This window comes from Geotrypetes seraphini, chromosome 7 (assembly GCF_902459505.1).
Source record: "Geotrypetes seraphini chromosome 7, aGeoSer1.1, whole genome shotgun sequence".
Taxonomy (NCBI): domain Eukaryota; kingdom Metazoa; phylum Chordata; class Amphibia; order Gymnophiona; family Dermophiidae; genus Geotrypetes; species Geotrypetes seraphini.
Window position 1 is genome coordinate 68,392,719 of NC_047090.1, and position 20,500 is coordinate 68,413,218.

General features: G+C 40.9%; 1 protein-coding gene across 2 annotated transcripts in view; it reads left to right on the forward strand.

The window, feature by feature from the left end:
- RYR3 (ryanodine receptor 3) overlaps positions 1–20,500 on the forward strand; it is a 693,107-nt gene that overhangs the window by 451,147 nt on the left and 221,460 nt on the right. For both annotated transcript variants that reach the window (XM_033952387.1, XM_033952388.1), the window contains exons 58-61: positions 1,198–1,313; positions 2,401–2,468; positions 5,955–6,076; positions 15,708–15,757. In XM_033952387.1, coding sequence (XP_033808278.1) covers positions 1,198–1,313; positions 2,401–2,468; positions 5,955–6,076; positions 15,708–15,757 — 356 coding nt within the window. The remainder of the gene's footprint in view (positions 1–1,197; positions 1,314–2,400; positions 2,469–5,954; positions 6,077–15,707; positions 15,758–20,500) is intronic.

Here is a 20,500-nt window from a genome sequence, read left to right on the forward strand (position 1 = left end):
ACACTACCCCAGTGATCACCAACCCCCCCACCCTATAAAAATTTTATTTACAACTTTAAATTTCAGCCTCCAGACCATCATCACCTGGCAGCCGGGCATAGGAAACCCTAGTCGTCCAGCACAGAGGCAGCTTAAGTCGTCTTGGGGGTGAGTTAGGTACCCATAGAGAGAAGGACCCATGCCCATAAGCCCCTGTAATCACTGCATTGATACTTAAACATGTACACTGCCCTATACACCCTCAAAACCCTGGCATATAAGTGGCTCCTGCAGCCATAAGAGCTATTGGGGTGGTAGATAAGTGGGTCTAGGGGGATTCTGGAGGTGGTTTGGGGGGGCTCACCATCACCTATAAGGGAGCTGTAGTGAGGAGAAGCCATGGCACCCTTTTTGTGAAGTTCACAGCAGTGTCCTGTAAGGTACCCCACTATTTAGGTGGCATGTCTGGGTGTGCAGTCCATCACTTTGCAGACCCCTCCCACATCCAACAGAGCTTGTTCAAGGCATTTTGGACTTGGACGGAAAGTTGGACGGAAATGTGGTATAAAGATAAGACGATTTAGTGGCTTGGACGATCAGATCGGCAGGACTTATAATTAGATGATTTTCGAAAGTAAAAAAAGTTGGACGTATCTTTTGAAAATGTGTCTTAGGCTCTTTTTAACTTTGGACGACTTGCGAGATGGACGTAAATGGACTTAGACATCCCTTTGATTATGCCCCTCTATGGGTTTATCTCATCTTGCCCTTGTGAAAAAAAAGCAATCAGCAGAATTCACAGATTAGTAGAAATCTGAGATGTGAACACTTCTGGTATGGCATCTAGAGCTGGACTTTTAGAAGTTGCCTTTCAGACTGAACTGAATGGTTCTATGATTACTGAAAATTCGCATGAATCTAATGAGGATAAAGTAAAAGGTAAATGAAAATGCCAGTGAATAATGTTTACATTATCCAAATTCATTTAACCATTCATATGAAATATGTTTCCTCATTTGAAATGAATCAGTTCCAATTGTTTCGCTGAGACCTATGTGGTGGTAGCTCTTGTTAGTTTAATGTGTACTGCCAATTACATTTTTGTCTAAGTAGAGTGGCAGTAGCAACTCCATGCATTACACATGTTTACACATGTTATCACAGATTATTAGTTCATTCCCATCCATTTCACGTTTACTTCTTTCTTAACCAATGCAGGGGTCTGAAGGCCATGGAGAATGATGCCTCCTCCATGGAAAAAAGGTTTGCCTTCAAGTTCCTGAAGAAAATGTTGGAATATATGGATTCTGCTCAAGAATTTATTGCTCATTTGGGTAAGTTCTCGTCCTACACTTAAAAAGAATTTGGACTTTTAGCTCACTTTTCCAAATAAGGAGTAATTCTATAAAGTGGTCTCTTGATAAAGGCACAGTCGCCGAAACACTGCCAGTGTCGAGTCTGTGAGCCCTCATGGCATATTTATCAATAAAGTGACTTTGCAATCATATAAACTAAACTAAACTAAATCTTAGGTTTGTATACCGCATCATCTCTACATTCGCAAAGCATATACCCTCGGCTGATTACTTGAAATCTTATCCTCATGATATTTTTGCACAATATTTATAATACTAGCATATATGAACATATGTATGCACATACAGATTTAAATGTCAAAGCACTATTCTGCAAATACACATATATCTTACAAAGCAGGTATTTCAATAGTAAGCAAGGGTGGAGTCCAAGCAGAACAGTTTGGGTACTTTTTTGGCAATTTGATGTTTCTAAAATAAGTCTAGCTCGGAATGTCTAAGTTCCATCTAGGACATCTTGTGATTATTGCATACACTGTAGAAGTCTGCCTGGCAAATTAATTCTGTTAGAGCAAAAAATTGTAATACGACAATTCAAACCTCATCCTTTGATGTGAAAAAATATGTAAAGAAGTTCAAACATGTAACTTTTGCGCACTGCCTATGGACCCATGACATAAAAATTGGCCATTCTCAACATTTCGGATCCACTACTTTAGTCACCTTTCCCCAGAGAGGGTCATATTTCTGCAGGTAAAACATTATTTCACCAGGTATGAAGTCTTATATAAAACTACATTCCCATCATATAGATAAATCTGTTCATGTGTAAGCTTACCTGAACTGAGAAGGGGCACTCTAGGAGGGAAAGTTTCAAAGCAGAGTCCAAACAGAGAATAGGATGCATATATTTTTTTACCCATGTGCAGTTATAAAATTACCTCCACATGGATAATTTTTTACCAGCAACTGATACAGGCCAGGAATTGCAAACAGAAGATGCTTGAATAACTTTTAGGACACTCAGAAGGAGAATGAATTAGATGGCAATATTTTGTTTCAGCTCGATAATGATGATTCACACTATTTTTTCCTTTCTTTACAGAGGCACTGGTAAATAGTGGTAAATCTGAGAAATCCCCACATGAGCAAGAAATCAAGTTTTTTGCCAAAGTAAGTGAATGTAAAAAAGAGGAATTCCTGCATAGAAAGATGACTAATAATCTGGAACTTTCCTTATCCCCTAGGAATGACCCTTAGTGCAGTAGGAGTTTCCTTCACAAGCAGTATCCCACAAGAAGGATCCCATGTGTATCTGTAATTTTCTTCACATTGACAGTATCCTAAGGATAGGACCTTTAGCATACCTGAAGATTCCTTCCCATATATTGTTTCTTTTGAAATATAGAGGGGCATTTTCAAGAAAACATTTAAGTCCAAATAAAAAGGTCTTATGAGAGGTTGCTGAAAAGTTCACAACCCAGCCAAGAAGAAAATGATGCGGAGCCATGAAACTTACAAGTTATTTCATACTTTTAATTTATTATTGAAACGAAGTGTCAAGAAAAATGTGGAATAACTTGTAATTCAGGAGATTATTTTTACAGTGAATAATTGGCTGAGGGAGTACAAATTAAATAATTGGCTGAGGGAGTACAAATTAAAACTTACTGTATTTTTTGCTCCATAAGATGCACTTTCTTTCCACCCAAAAGTAGGTGGATATCTCAGTGTATCTTATGGAGTGTAGGTACAAATTTTAACCCCTCTTCCGCACCGCACTGTACCATTTTAAAACACCCCGCTGCTGCCGCCACATCTTTTAAAACACTTACCAGGCTGCCCGCTGCCTCCTCCATCGTCATCGCAGAACCTGGTGGTCCAGTGTGTATCCCTTCCTCACTAACAGCGCACATGTCAGGAGCGTGGATGTCAGGAGGAAGTTTTCTGCGCTCCCACTTGGGCCTGCATTGTTTTCTAAATGGCTGCCGTCAGTTCTCACGAGTCCCACAAGAACTGACCCCAGCCATTCAGAAAGCGGCACGGGCCCAAGCGGGAGCGCGGCAAGCTTGCTCCTGACATTCGCACTCCTGACCTGTGCGCTGCTGGACCACCTGGTACGGGGGGGATGATCTAAAAGTATGGGGAGGCTGATCTAAAAGTATGGGGAGGATGATTTAAAAGTACTGGGATGTACGGGAGGCTGGCTGGCTTGGGGCTGGCTGGCTGGCTAGCTGGCTTGGGGCTGGCTGGCTGCCACTACACGTACCTACCATTAGACGTGCCCACCACTAGATGTGCCCTGTACCCTGTCCTGGCCTACCACTAGACCACCAGAAGGGGAACAGGGTACAGGACACACCATTTGGTTCAGAATTTTTTTTCTTGGTTTTTCCTCCTCTACAGGTGGGTGCATCTTATGGTCAGGTGTGTCTTATGGAGCGAAAAATACAGTAATACTGATAAAATGAAATTTATTTATGTCGCTCCTTCCAATAAAATGATAGAAAAGGAATTGGTTGTAGAAGGGATAAAATTCTAGGTGTTTATCTGGATAGGAATTTAACCATGAAACCACTTACAAACACTGGTCAAAAAATCATTTTTCACTCTTTGGAAGCTACATACGATTAAGTTCTTTTTTAATCGTATTGCATTCAGAATGCTGATCCAATCTCTGGTATTTAGTATACTGGAATATTGTAATTCAGTTCATCTGGCAGGCCTTCAGTTGAATTACACAAAATCTAGAATGCTGCTGTGCATCTAAACTTTTATTATAAAGAAATCAAATCATGTTACTTATTAGAGCAATTTACACTTTTTAAGGTGGACCTGTGCCAACCGGAGTCTTAGGCCTTCTTCCCAGTGCATTCTGGGGTAGAGGGTTTGTGTCTGTGGGAGATGGTGTCATGGGTTTGGGAGCTCCGGCTGGCAGGAGGGAGTGGGTATCCCTCCTGCCTATTGCAGATGGGGTGGTTTCTTTTGGGGGTTCTGGCAGGAGAGAGTGGGCATCCCTGTTGATAGGGGACTTCAAAGGGGGGTTCGGGGTTGGTGACAGGAGGGATTGGGCATCTTTCCTGCCACAGATAGTGTCGGGTGGGAGTTTGACGGTGGTGGCAGGAAGGAGTGAACATCCCTCCTGCCGGCTGACTTGGGTGGGGTTCAGGAGTTCCCTGCTGTGGCCACACAGCTGATCGCAGCAGGGCAATTTTCTTGCAGCCATCAGCTTAGTGGCTGCATCTATATGAAATGTAGGCCAGCATTTTAATGGCCTATATTTCAGGCACCTATCGCAATCCTTGGGAGCTGACACAAGGCCACTTTCGGATGAAACCACGCCCACACCCAGCCTTGGGCGAGCTTAAGCACCCCTAGGCACCTCCTTGCACCCATGACAGATACTTGTAATTCGGCCTGCCTTGGTTTTTTTTTTAAGAAAACATGTGTCCCGATTGGCTGGTTAGACAATGGTGGGATGCCTACTGCTGCCTACAATCAGGACACTGTTTATATAATTTGCCCCATTGTGCTCTCACAATTGGTAGAAGAGATTCCTCAGGCATACATAATATGTCTTTAAAATATTTCTGCACCATATCAATCAGGGAATTCAAGGGGAAGTTCAGAAAGTGTGGATTATTCCTCCTCTGCTGGTTCCCCATATATTCAGACTTCAGATGTGCAAAGTCCCTTTGTTTAATTAAGTTGGTGAGCCTCAGGTTAATTCCTTGGTAAAATATTGCTTTTATGCCCTCAGACAGTTCCACTCCATCCATTCTTTTTTAAACTGATCATCGCAAACCACTCTGATTTTGATTCTGCTTATTAGCAGACTGGATTACTGCAACGCAGCCTATGCAATGCGCTCTCAGACAATACTATGCAGATTACATTGCATGCATGTTTTCTCTTCCCTCCTATTGCATGCACACTCTTTGCCCCAAGCACACCCCCTTTCAGGGCACATACATATAAAACAAAGGCCCTGATTCTACAAACAGCACCTGAAATTAGATGCCTAAAATTGACTGCCAATTTAAGCACCTAACTTAATACTTTTAATTGAATTATTAGTGCTGTTATTTGAAAACTGTTAAAAACCAATTTAAAAATTAATTAACTGGAAGTGCCTGCCACCTTGTGGTTGGCATCTACACCAAGACACCTACTAGTGCCTACACATAAAATTGGCATGGTTAGGAGTGAAGTTTGGATGTGGATTCAGTTAGATGCTAGTAGGCGTCTACCTTAGGTGCCGGTATATTAGGCCAAGAAAACCCTGGCTTAATATGCCAGTGCCTAAGTTGATTTAGTGTGATTCTACAAAAGGTACTTAACTATGATTGACATGCAGTAGACGCTGCTTTACTAGGCACCTTCTGAGTTAGATGCCTGAATTAGGTGTTGTTTATAGAATCTGGTCCAAAATGCTACACATTCATGTAATGTTTTAACATTATAGAATACAACAGAATGTGTTCCTGACTTTTGGACAACTTGAAGTTGCTTGTACATGCATACACGACACTTAATTTTTATAGAATTTCCCCCTTAATGTTTCAGGAATTTCCTTTTGAGTCTCATATCAATTTCCATGCACTTTTATCAATGTATCTTTGTTCTACTTTATAACAGCACAGTAATTTCATATTGCAGATTCTTGTGCCATTGGTTGATCAGTACTTCAAGAATCACTGTCTTTACTTCCTATCCTCTCCCATCAAAACTCTCAGCAGCAGTGGATATGCATCCAATAAGGAGAAAGAAATGGTGACAAGGTAAGTACTTCTGATGTTCTGAGGAATCAAGAGAGTATAAGAGCAATAAGGAGAGGTATCTGCAGATGCAGGGGGTTGTATTAGAAGTGAATGAAGGAATAGGATGAATTATTAAAGGAAATTAGAGATTTAATAAATCCTGGAGTGTGTGGAAAGTCAATTTTTACTTCTGTAGAAATGTTCTATCTATTCATCGCCAGTTTGGAGACTAAGCAGGATCCCACCATTGCTGCAGTATTAGAGTCCCTGCTAGAAAATAACAATCACAAAAATCATAGAGCCACATGTAAAAAAATCCAGATGGGTTAACCCTGCATATTAGTGTTGCCCGATTTCTGATTCAAATCGATTCACCGATTCACTTTGGGTGAATCAATTTGAATCGATTCGTTTTTTGAAAAACTGTACTCACCGATTCACATTGGCTCCCTTGCCGCTGATCTATTTTTGCAAACCCATTTAGGCTTTCCCTCTGTCGGAGTCTTTCCATCTAATGTAACTTCCTATTTTGCAAAACCAGAAGTTACATCAGAAGAAAGGACTTCGGCAAAGGGAGTGCCAAGTGGATATCTGTGCCTGGTTCGGCGGCAGTAAGGTAATTTTTATATTAGTTGGCTGGCTCTCTCCTTCCCAGAAGCATATCTCCTCTCCCTGCATCTGCCTTTTAATTCCAGGCAAAAGCGGCAGTAGCGAATGAGCTTCATTACTCTGCTGCTAGTCCGGGTGCCTTCTCTCCGTTCAGTGGAAACAAGAAGGTTTCACTGAGAGCAGGCCGCAGTGGAGAGAAGACGCAAGGAGTGGCAGCAGGAGAACTCTGTGGATCGCTGAATCACTACCACCACCGGCAACAAGTTTTAACATCAAAATAAAGGTAGATGGGGAGAGGGAAGATGGGTTTAGGGGAGTTGGTGGACTGGAAAGGGAGAGATAGACTTGGGAGTGAAGATGGGAGAGATGAACTTGGTGGAGTAGGGAAGATGGATGGTGGAGAGGGGGAGATGGACTTGGAGAAAATGATCTTGGGGGAGAGGGAGAGATAAAATTGGGGGAAATCATGGAGAGGGGAGATGGGGAGGGGAGGGAGAGAAGAAATAATGGATCTAAAAACAGAGGAGAGGGAGAGAGATGGTGAACAATGGGATTTAGGGAGGGAAGGAACAGAAAGGTGAGAAGTTAGACACAAGGGATGGTGTAGAGGGGGGAACAGAGATACTGGATAGGAGGGTAGTTGTGAAGAGAAAGGGTAAGCTGGTGGACCCTGGGGTGGTGGGGAAGGAGGGAGAGATGCTGGATGAAAGGGTAGTTGAGAAAAGGAGAGATGGTGGACCTGGGGATGGTGGGGTCCATCACTGTAGCTGCAGGGATGGAGACAATAAAAAGGAAAAATGCCAGACCTCTGGGGGAGGGAAGGGAAATGGAAGGGGAGGACAGAGAAATTAGAAAACGACAAATGGACAGGAGACCCTGGCAAGCTAGTTAGCAGAAGACATTTATCGCAGAGCCTGGAACCAACATGATTTGAATAATGACCAGACAACAAAAGGTAAAAAAAATAATGGTATTTTCTGTTTTGTGATTACAATGTGTAAGATTTGAAATGTGTATCCTGCCAGAGTTGGTATTAGACCGTGAACATGCGCTAGGATTTAACAGAGAGAGGAAAAGTTTTTTTTTGTTTGTTTATTTTGTTTACACCACAGCACCGGTGTGGATAGGAGAGGGCAAAGGGGGTGGAGTGGGTGAAGAAGCTATAAAATAAACCCACCAGGATGTTTGAAAAAACACCTAATTGGGCAGGAAAATCGAATCAAAAAATTGATTTAATAGGCTGAATCGAATCAAATTTTTTTTTCCTGAATCGGGCAACACTACTGCATATGCTGCTCTTCATCATACACAGTGATAACAGCACAATCTGCATTTAACTTGTGCTCACCTGAATGTGACATGCATTATCTTATGTCAGTATCAAGGAAACTTTATTGGGAAATATCTTTTCTTTGAGAATAAGCAGGCATAATATTCTCACATATGGGTGATATCAACTACCAAGTACACTGTCACTTTAAATTTTTTGATAGTGCCCACACCGCATGCATGCCAGTGCCTTCCTGCTTGACTTTGGCTCACGGGACCATCGGTTCTTCATTTTCTGCAGAGTTGAGAAACTGTGTCTTCAGTTCTTTCTTTAGCACGTCAAAACTTTTATCCTTATTTTGTGCCTTCCTTTACTTCCTTTTCATTATTTTCTTCATAGATCCAGTATTTTGCTCGACTTTGTTTCACTTTCAACAATTTTTCATTTTGTGGCCTTTGGGCTCTTTTTTCCCCCCAGGAGATCGATTTTTTTTTTTGGGGAGGGGTGTTCTAGTTACTCAAGCTCCCCAGGCCCTTGAGCCCTTTAATTTTGCATCAGCAGTTTTCCCTTCCATGTCAAAGAGGGTGCTGAGAGGTTTTAAGGAATGTTCTCTATGTAATCAGACCATTTCAGGCTCTAACTTACATAAGTGGTATGTCCAGTGTCTGGATCCTGAACATTGGGACATTAGCTGTGTCCTCTGCCTTCATATGCAAAAGAGATTACTCAAAGCCCAAAAACTTCAGTTCAAAAATCAACATCAAGCATGGCGAGGGGCTTGGAAACCGACATTTACCCTTCTAGGATTCAGTCATCGGCATTGAGTGCATTGATACTAGGTCCAGAGCATCGAGTGTTGGGCTCCTTACAAAGGCAAGACTCTACATCATCTTCATCTATGCCTCGAGCATCGGGGTACATGGCACATAAGAAAGCTAAGAAGCACATTCTTCCTTTTCTAGGAATACCACTGCATCATCCTCCCAAGCATCGACTTCCTTGATACATAGTAAGCATCAGCCCATCAAAGATTGCAATCCTTCCATCCAGATGATGTCTCCTCTTGGCGTCCCTCAACATCAAGGTCTCTCATGCCCCGACAACTGGTACAGTGGACTGCTTCCATGCTGATGTCTCGTCTGGTACTGGCACTATCTCTCCAGGAGGAAATCCGGGCTATGCTCAGATAAGAGCTTTTGAGGCTACTGCAGTCATAGTCTTCACAGGCTTTAAAGGCTTCCATGTTTCCTCATCTTTGCAATACGCTGAGAAAAAGGTCAGCAAAGCCCCAGCATCACATTATTGTGCTTAATGCTGATAAAATTGCATATAAGAATACAAACCCCTGATGAAGCCATTGTGTAAATGGGGTGGCTTTGTTGGGTACAGATAAGTAATTTTTTGTGGCAACATGATATTATATTAGTGCCAGCATTATAGATAGGACTACTGTATATATTGAAATATAAAGCCATCCAAATATAAACCAAGATACCATTCTGCCCCTCCCCCTTTTTTAAAAAACATGATTTATATTCAAGTACCAGGGCAGAAGTGCTCCCTCCCTTCCCCAAGGTATCCTGCTTGCAGCCAGCCAGTCATTCCGCCCCCTCCCTCCACCCAGTCTCGGTCTCACTTGGTCCAATGATGTGGGAAGCCAAAGTCGAAGTGGCTGATCCCTCCGTCCCTTCCCAGTGGTGATCTTTCTTACTGGACCCCCACAGGCCTACTTTAACTCCCTGATAGTCCAGTGGAGAGCCGAGGCAAAAGTGATCCTTTTGTGCTCTTCCTGTGCAGTCTCCATAGTAGAAAATGACTGTCATGAGTTCCCATGGCAACCTTACGAGACTCGGCAAAAGACTGCCTGGGCAGGAGCGTAAAAGGATCACTCATGCCCTGCCTCTCTGCTAGACTATAGGAACATAAGGTAGACCTGTGGGGGGACCAGGAGGGGAGGGAGTAAGTGGGTTGGTTGCTTGCTTGTTTGCAGGGCTGTTATGAAGGTCATCATAGGGAAGGGAAGGGAAGGAGGGAGGGCACAGTCGTTCTTGCTTTGGCTTCCTGCATCACTGAATCACCAGGGTAGTACGGTAGGCCCATGGAGGATTGTGTGTGTGCTGGATGGGACTCAAATATAAACTGAGAGCCCCATTTATGGGCCATTTTTTTTGCCTAAAATTCTACGTTTATATTCAAGCATATATAATATTATTTTTGCAGCCCAATTTCAGCAGTTATTTTTAATGGTTAAAGGCTGAATATCAGCACTTAACTGCATAAGTGTCAACTTCACCCCTGGAATGTTGGATGTGGCTAAGATGCTAACCACGATTATTCGTAGCACTAACCAGGCCTTAAGTTCAGTGGTCCAGTTCACCACATCTTTCTGCAAGGCTTGCTTCAACTGTAAAAGCAATAATTTAAAATCATTCTTGGTGAGTACTTTATCCTGTTCAAAAAGATCATCACCTTCAGGATCTGCATCTGAGTTTGGAATGCCATTTTGCAATTCACCACTGCGCTCATATTCATAGTTCCATATGGCCTACCGTGACCATCTGTGTCCACTGTTTGATAATATTGTTTCGTTTCAGTTGTTTTCTTCTGAGATATCTTCACATAGGATTGCTGAATGATATCCCACCAAAAGTATACTCATGCATCAGGAGTTAGGGCTAATTTCTCCTGATATTATTAGGATTATATGGAGCCTCTGGATTAAGTGTCCATCTTGGGGTGACATCACCTGAAGCCTTACCTGAAGGAAACTTTAAAATGAATTTTGGGCCTGTGAGGGAATCTATAGGAAGTTACCACTCCTCCTTAACAGCACTCCCTCACAATCACAGAGCCACCTTAAAAATCAGGCTGCAAAGCAGGGAAGAGATGAATCATCAAGAACAGAGAAGGAGTGGTAAAGGCATGATAAAAACCCTCAGCATAGCCCAGAGGAGAAAAGATAAGCTCTCTAGTACATGTCTCCACTGTATGCATGTAAAGTGCAGAAGCTCTACACAGGAAGGCCAAGTTTATCTGGGAACCCTGCTGAAACTACCTTTAAAACTCAGGGCCAAGCCTGGCCCAATTTCATTGAATTCTAAAAGAAAGAACTTTGGGACTCCAAACCAGAGATAAGCTGTTTACTTGCCTTTTAAAAGACAGACTAGTGGACACCTTGGCCCTGTATGAACAGACATGAGAGAGAACTTTATGAAAATCTGATTTTGGTTAATTTTCTCCTGACATGATCTGTGAAAGGAAGATGTCACCCATTTTTCCACTCATAAATACATTTTTATTTCACATTTAAACTCTATGTGGCTGCTTTTATCAAGGTTCCAGGCTTGCCCACACTCATGCTGGTACATGTCATGATGTTTAGCCTATGGCAGTCAGCAGTTATTAAACAACTGACAGCCATAAGCCATGTCTGGGCTCTAATACTGAATATTTGGGTAAGTGCATTCACCAGGAAGTTATCTGGGTACTGGCCAATATTTAGACTAGTATCGGGTTGACTCCGTGGATAAAGTTAGTCTCTACTCTTTTATATATATATATATATATATATATATATATACCCCCCTTCCCCACGATATGACCAACTATAATGGAAATTCATTGAATTTCTGGTCTATTTTTGGCCGGCCGAGACATAGCCAACTAGACTAATGTTCAGCCAAAGATAGACCATGCTTGTAGGTGGCACTGTCTGGCTGTGGAACTTAGCCAGCAAGCCACTGAATATTGTTGGTGACCAGCTATGTCATGCGACATAGCTAATCACCGGCCAATCTGCTAAGCCAGATATTCAGCAGGAGATAGCCGCTTATCTCCCATCAAATATCGCCAGGTAGCTGGCTAATTAGCACTGAATATCGGCCTCTTAAACTGCAAGAACTCTTTATTTACACCATATGTTTCTTCCATTAATTGTTATGTCACTGACAGCATATCAATTCTTTGTCTCAAAGTACGCAGAACTTTGTTTCCATCGCTGGTTATACAAGACCACCTTCAAAGGCCAAAATTACTTTGGGATATAGAGAAAGTAGTTTTCAAAGGGCTCCTTTTACTAAGCTGCGATAGCGTTTGTAGCGCGCGCAGATTTGCCGCATGTGCTAAACCCGTGCTACGCAGCTAGAACTAACGCCAGCTCAATACTGGCGTTAGCATCTAACGTGCACGGCAATTTAGTGCACACTAAGCGCGCGCTAAAAACACTATCACAGCATAGTGGAAGGAGCCCAAAGTGTTTTACCCATACAAATGAGCTTTTATAAAATTAATTTCTGGAATTCATTGCTAGAGAATGTATTAAAAGCAGTTATCTTAGCAGGGTTTAACAAAGGTATGAATAATTTCCTAAAAGAAAAATCCATAATCCATTATTAAGACAAACATGGGAAAATCCACTGCTTATTTCTTGAATAAGCAGCATAAAATCTGCTTTACTCATTTGGGTTCTTGCCGGGTGACCTTCAGACTGTCCCAATATGGCAATGCTTATGTTCTTATGTCTGCATTACAATTCAGGTAAAGGTACACATGCTGTCCCATTTGCATATACATACCTTCTACAAGAAGAGATGTTTGTGAGGGTGAGGTTGTAACTATGTGCATGCTACTGATTTTTTTTAACATGAAAAGTTTTTATTTTTTTTTTGCCACAGGAAGACACAACAGCATCATTATGATATAAAATATGAAACTACACTAAATAATAAAGATTAAGAATAACACATATAGCAAGCAAAACAATAACACCAAGCATATGTGTGTGCATTCACTTACATAAAACAAAATAAGGAGGATGGGGTGGCTCTGGGATCAAGGAGTAAAGGTAGAAGGAGTCAGAATATATCTTAAAAAATAGAAGGAGCTAAGCACATCCATATTACAGCTGTAATATTATAACTATAATATTCTTCATGCACAATACATCTAAAGCTTAGTACAGTGTTTCTCAAGTTAGTCCTGGACAATTTTCTGAAGGAAAAGGGGATAGAAGGGTATAGATAGAGGGCTAGTATACAGGTCCTGGATCTGATGGGCGCCGCATGAGCGGACTGCTGGGCATGAAGGATCTCAGGTCTGACCCAGCAGAGGCACGGCTTATGTTCTTATGAGCACCCCCTTGCCTGTCAGGTTTTCAGGATATCCACAAGGAATATGCATGAAAGAGATTTGCATACAATGGAGGGAGTCTCTTGCATATTCCTTGTGGATATCCTGAAAACCTGACAGGCAAGGGGGTACTCCAGGACTAACTTGAGAAACACTGGCTTAGAAGTATCCTGATACTTGTCAAGAAAACGTAACATTGGGCTCCAAAGTTTTTGTCATTGCTCAAGATTATTATGCAGAACTGCAAAAAATTATTATTTATGTATTACTAATTTGGATTTTGCTCACACCTAGAGAGCCCACTAGGGACAAAGAAAGTACCTGCATATAATAAATGTAAATTTCTTTGATTGTATCAACGGCTGTATATCAAATCTCATTATCCCTTTGCCCTCACAAAATTACCTAATTAGCACTAATTAGAACTATCTGGCTAAAGGGCTCTTTTACAAAGCTGAGTATGCTGAGGCATCCTGCAGTAATTTGGGGATGTGTACCACTACCCACATGCTAAAAAACAGAATTTAATTTTTTAGTACTGAGGCCAGAGAGTGGGCGTATTCTGCATTAATCAGTGCATAGGCATTGCCACCCACCAACCGATTAGCGCAGGTTTAGCATGTGAGTCTATACTGCCTATAAATCGGTGGTGGAAGGAGGCTCATGCAATAATGGCCACACACTAATGGGAAAATTAGTGTGTGGCCATTATTGAAAATATCCCCAGATTGGCTATTTTACACCATGGTGAAAATGGTGTTAATGTGCAGGAATGACCCACATAAGAATGCACTGAGGTCACTGTTTATTTTTATATACCGCCCAACCATCAGTTCTTGGCGGTTTACACAATAGTAATTACAACAAGTAATTAAAATACAGATCCAAATAACAATGTCTTATAAAAGAAAATAACACAATTCAATAAAAGATACCAACTAACAAAATACAACCCTAACTTATTCAAAGTAAAATATGCACAATACAGATTATTTATACTAAAATAGATAAGCAAATGTAAACATTATTCCATAAAAATAATAAAATATCTGCTTATAATAATTTTGAAATCAATTAAATATTGTATTGTTTAACTAGATAAGTTTTAAAATCTTTCTGAAATTGATAATAAGTGAGGGCTGGAGTAATAAGAGCATTCAAACATGAATTCATTACTCCTGCTTGAAACGCCAGAGTCCTATCTAAGAATGTCTTAAAGCGGCACGTTTTCGCTGAAGGAAAATAAAACCAACTGGATCTAAGTATATTTTAGTAAAAGAACCCCCTAATTTTCAATAGCTCACCTGTTCATGCCCCACCCAGGCCTCTATTTGAATTGCTTACATGGTAGTTCCATACATACAAATTTAGCATGGAGAAAGTTTTATGGATTTTAACTGTGTAAACCTATTTTAACTACATAAATCTTAATTATTTTATTTGAATTACCTTAGAAAGGGCCAAAACTATGCAGAAAAAGCAATATAGAATGATAAAATACAATAAAATACACATAAAACTTAACAAGCAATAATTAACACACCATATCATAAAGCAGAACATACAATTTTGCCTTATATGCCTCCAGTGTGTACAAGGGGGTGCTGAGAAGTTCTCAGGCCAACCAACCAGATTCCTAAATTCTGGGCATTATTTTGCCACTGTAGCTGAAAAGAGTGTTCTCTTATTTCGTTACCTGTCATTTTGCAGAGACGAAATTCTGTGTTTTGACATTGTTTCAAATCATTGGTTGAACCATATCCATGTCATTCTCCTCTTGATTGGGCTGAGAACTTTTCAGCACCCCCTCATAGTAAAGCCCAACATCACAATTCCATGTCAGTTCTTTACTGGCTTTTGATAAGTAGCCTGAACCTGACGGTGCTACACACCTGGAATGAAGTGGCAGAGGTAATTACTGACAGTGCTACCTAAAACTAACACAATTTAAGCATCGGTCCCAATTAGCTTCATAAAGCAACGTTCTAGAAAGTCTAATATAGGGCTCCTTTTATCAAGCTGCGGTAGGGGGTTTAACGCGTGTAATGCCACGTGTTAAACCGCCTGCTGCGCTAGACGCTAACGCCTGCATTGAGCAGGTGTTAGTTTTTTAGCCGGCCGCGGGGGTTAGCGCGCGATGAAATGTCCAAGGCGCTAACCCCACTAATGCAGCTTGATAAAAGGAGCCCATAGTGTATGGTGGCAGACTTGCTATAATAATAAAGATAGGAGTGAAGGGAGAGGGGGATTCTTGATATTTGTGTTGGCTCAGGATAGGTAGATAGCTTTCATATGTTATTATAATATTAGAAGACTGCCATATTGATATAGCCATTAATTTTCAATGCTTTACATTTGTCATCTCTAGGGACTTTAGGCAGTGGTCTCACTGCTATTCTAAGTTAGATACTGGGGGTCTCCACTTTTGGCTGCTTGTGAGGACAAAGGATTAGAATCACTCAGTGTTGACACATTTCTTTACTCATCCATCAGCTCCCTCTTATCTCCATTTCTCTGTCATTTCCCTAGGGTTCACTTCACTACCAGTTTTAAATTTTCCTTTACTAGATCTCTTCTAAGTTGTATTTTTTTTTCTGGACTCTTCAAACTTTCCTAGCTCTTACTATCTTTTCTTTCCTCCATTAGCTTGTTCTGCAAACTGGCAGCTTTGGTTAGACATAGAATTTCTCTCTTTGGTAAGTTCTCAACAGTTTGCTTTGCTAACATTGTTTAGTGTGGGCTGCAACATACTGCTTTGTTTGGACCTCTCTAGATTTAAACAACTAATATTTTATAAGAAATCTACTATATCGATGAGGAAAAAATAGTTTAGATTTACACTTCACAGCAGCTTCCAGAGATGTACCTTTGAAACTCAGTGTTGCCGCTTTCTGTATTTCTGTTCCTGAATATTTATTTTAAATTTATATTTCTTGTAGCTATAGTGGCCTTGTAATTAACTGAAGTCTTTGCAGGTTATGTTACCGTCCAAAAGGCTACACAAGAAAATGTTGTAGAACATGAACCTTTGAGAACATATATTTCTGGAGAAGGAAGCAATTATACTTGGAGCTTGTGGGAGAGTGGAAATTGCTCGTACAATACAAAATGTCGAAAGGTGTTCAGTGGAAATGTAATTGTCTTTCATTTCATAAGGTTCTTCTTTTTCTAATCAGTTCCACTAAGGTCTGAGGTTACCAGGCTCTCATTCTCTCTGTATATCGTAGTAATGCCCAAACCTGTCTTCTCAGCCAATAGGAAATTCTATCTCATTATGACAAGGAGAGGTGCGGCCACAATAGCAAAAATCCAAGGAATGAAATGGTAAACATATTTAGAGATTAAATTTGTATATCAAGAATCTAATAAGCATAAACATAAGCCATGTAGGTGGAGAAATGGATACCTTTTATAAAATATGTGCAGTACCACTGAAGAAATAGTATAAAAGGCATCACACAAAATTGAAAAGGCCATGTTTTAATAAACACATTTAAAACAGCAAGCACCAACACTAGGGACTCCTTTTACTAAGTGCGCTAGCGTTTTTAGCATGCGCAAAACTGCGTGATAAACGAAAATACTAACGCAAGCTCTATGGAGGCGTTAGCGTCTAGCGCGCATGGCATTGTAGCACGCGGCCTAACACACCTTAGTAAAAGGAGCCCTAGGTAGCACTACTTATACATATAAGATGCGATTATGCATAGATTTGGCAGATTTGGCAGAACTGAGGGAGGCAAATGAGATGATGAAGGAGAAACTGGAATTTTTGTAGCGTTTCAGTTCATCTCTTGCACAGAATAAGATCCACATGGCATTGTGGGAAGATTAGATTACTGGTGAGGTTCCCACCACCCACTTGCTAAAGAAAAGGATGAGACAAGACTGTAGGAAAAGGGGTGGGGAAGAGATCAGTGGAGGATGAAGTGAAATTAGAATCAAAGAAGAGAGTGAGGGAGAAGGAGAGAAAATATGTGATGCATACAACCTACCTAGTAATTACCTGTGGAGGGGCAATTTCAAAAGATGTCCAACTTATAATAGGAATGTTAGAATATTGCAAACATGTCCAATGATATGATGTGAGAGCAGCATAGGCTATTAACTGATTCAAACTGAAGGAAAACGCCTCGGACAAAGGCCCTCCCACTTCGGTGGAGGTGGGAGGGCCTTTGTCTGAGGCTTTTTCCTTCAGTTTGAATCAGTTAATAGCTTATGCTGCTCTCACATCATATCATTGGACATTCTAGCATTAATTGAAATTGAAAGTGTTTATTATATATATTGTTTTTTCATGATATCTGAATTATCTTTGGCTATATATTTAGAATATTGCAAACAGACATCCAACTCGTGTATTTTCGAACAGGATACAGCCTATTTGAAAATACTTGAGAGAGAGATATTCATACGCTGGAAACGTACAACATGAACATCAATTTTACAAACTGAAACGTCCAGATTTTGAATTGGGGAAAATGAAGGACATGAATGTCTGTTTACCAGCATTCTTAGAAAATTGCTTCTCAGATGTACATGCAGAGTATGTTTTTTGTAATTGTGAGCCATCCAGGAACAGAAAAATACATATTATACCTAAACATATCAGACACCTGCAATACTAAAGGCTATTGAAGTGGTGAATTAAAAAGGAAAAAAAAAAAAAAAAAAAGCCAAAGTGGGATTCAAATCTGGATCTCATGGTTTACAGTAAACAATACATTAGACTACTCTTCAGACCTGCATCCTGCTTTGTTAAGAATGCCCACAATACATGAAGCTGTCATAGAGCTTGGTATCCCTTTCAGGTTTCACTTTCAGAAGAGAGAGAGGGAGAGAGCAACCACTGGGAGATTAAGAAGGTGTATGCCTTAATACTTCCAGTGGACAGCTGCTCAATCTGAGTATATCTCTATAACCTGGATGTTCCTGATATAGGTCTAAATAAGGATATCCTTCTTTATATACAGTACTTGAACATTTCTTCCCTTTCAGTAATTGCTGTTAGATGTCCAAATTTCAGGCCCTGCCTAGACCCGCCCAAAATACAGCCAGGACTCTCTCCTAGCTATTTGGATGTACTGCACTGTTGGACGCCCCTGTTCTGTCTTTGCAAAATTGGGATTTGGACATTTCATGGTCATCCATTTTGGTCTTTTGAGACATCCATATGCTTAAAAAATGAGACCATAGTGTCACCTTCTTTTTTCTGCTGGCCATTTCTCTTCCTGTGTACCTAAGCATTCTTCTGGCTTATAACATCATTCTATCTATCAGTTTGGCCACCTTAAGATGATCAGATATGATCATCCCAGGGACACTATCATACAGAGCCCTGAGTTCTTGCAGGGCCTACCAAATTATTGCATACCTAAGATGATTTATTACAAATTTTATCAGTGTGTTTCCCTGTGGCTTCCAGCAAACTCCAGAGGATTCACATCATATTTTCTATTACCCAAAGCATCAAGAGGCCAAGACTGGATCCACCATCTCCTGAAAAGATGGTGATGTTCCTATTTCAGGGGGAGTGCCCAAGATGGTGGAATGTATCTGGTGAGCTTGGCGTCTTTCTTCTGTTGCACCATTTTTCTTGCTGAGTTGTTCATCTTGTGATGCCTCATACTAGGCAAAAAGGGGTAGTTTGGGAGATTTCTTAACCGACCCAAACTTTACCGCTGGTGCAGCAGAGAATAGAAAGTATGCTACCGGAATTAGAGGCACTAAAGGACAAACTGTGGGAGTTTTCCCTGCGCCGGCTCAGTTGGAAGGAGTTACTGAGTCTATGGGGTTTGATGTCAGCTTATCTCCCCAGGATCTGTCTTCTCTAACCTGTCCAGCAACTATGGCAATTTCAACACAGAAGCAGCAATTGACAGTTAAGGAACAGTCAACTGCAGTCCTTAGTGGAAGTGTGTTACTGCCAGATGGATGCCAACATTGTAGGAGTTTCTGGCTCCTCCACGGCGGTGACTCTAGATACCATTTGGAAAGTTATCGTGGAGTTGACTTTAGCAGTTAAGAAATCCAAAGTGGACATATTGGCTAAGACTGTAGAAGATGTTAAACTTGAATCTTCCAGTAAGTTCCAACAAATGCATATAGAAGTTCAGTCTCTCCAAGAATTTAGAAATGCTATTGCTAAAGACCAAATGCAATTTCAAAGGAAGATAGAACAAATGGAGAATTATAATTAGAGGTTAAATCTTAGAGCTTTGAATTTTCCCTTGGATCCAGGGATAGTACCTATGGATATGTTTAAAACATACCTTGTTGAAGTTTTACATTTTTCTTCAGATATGATTCCCCCTTTAAACAAGGTATTTTATTTGAATATACCCAAGAAGAATCTTCAAGGTGAAACAATGTTGGCTCATTCTTTAGAACAACAAATGTTGGACTTGAGCAATTTGTCGGCTATTCTGGAAGAATCTTTATCAGAAGCTACATAAAGATCCACTCTGATTGTTTCTTATGTCATTGAGCAAGACTTGAATAATGTGATGAAATTTTATTTTCAAAATTTAAAGATTCCTTTTTATGGACATGTGGAGGGGCATAATCGAAAGGGACGTCTAAGTCCGTTTTCGTCTAAGTCGCAAGTCGTCCAAAGTGAAAAAACAGCCTAGGACACATTTTCGAAAAATATGTCCAAAATTTTTTTTGTTTCGAAAACCGTCTAACTATACGTCCTGCCGGTCTGATCATCCAAGTCGCTAAAGTGTCTATCTTTATACCACATTTTCGTCTAACTTTTCGTCCAAGTCAAAAACACCTAGAACAAGCCCTGTTGGACGTGGGAGGGATCTGCAAAGTGATGGACTGAACACCCAGACATGCCACCTAAATAGTGGGGTACCTCACAGGGCACTGCTGTGAACTTCACAAAAAAGGGTGCCATGTCTTCTCCTCACTATAGCTCCCTTATAGATCATGGTGAGCCCCCTAAACCACCTCCAGAAATCCCTAGACCCACTTATCTACCACCCCAATAGCTCTTATGGCTGCAGGAGCCACTTATATGCCAGTACAAAAGGTTTTTTGGGGTATATAGGAGAGTGCACATGTTTCAGTATCAATGCAGTGATTACAGGTGCTTATGGGCATAGGTCCTCCTCTCTATAGGTCCCAAACCCACACTCAAGACGACTTAAGCCGCCTCTGTGCTGGACGACTAGGCTTTCCTATGCCAGGTGGCCAGGTGATGATGGTCTGGAGGCTAAATTTTAATGGTGTGATTAATATTTTTATGGGGGTGGGAGGGTCAGTGATCACTGGGGTAGTGTGTGAGGGGTCTGTTTTATGTGTTTGCAGTGCTCATCTGGTGACTTACATGGTCTAAGTCACAACATTCAAGTTCCGTCGATCCCAGCCTGTATAACTTTAAGTTATACAAGCTGTACGACTAAGTCTAAGCCAGCCTACGTCCCGCCCAA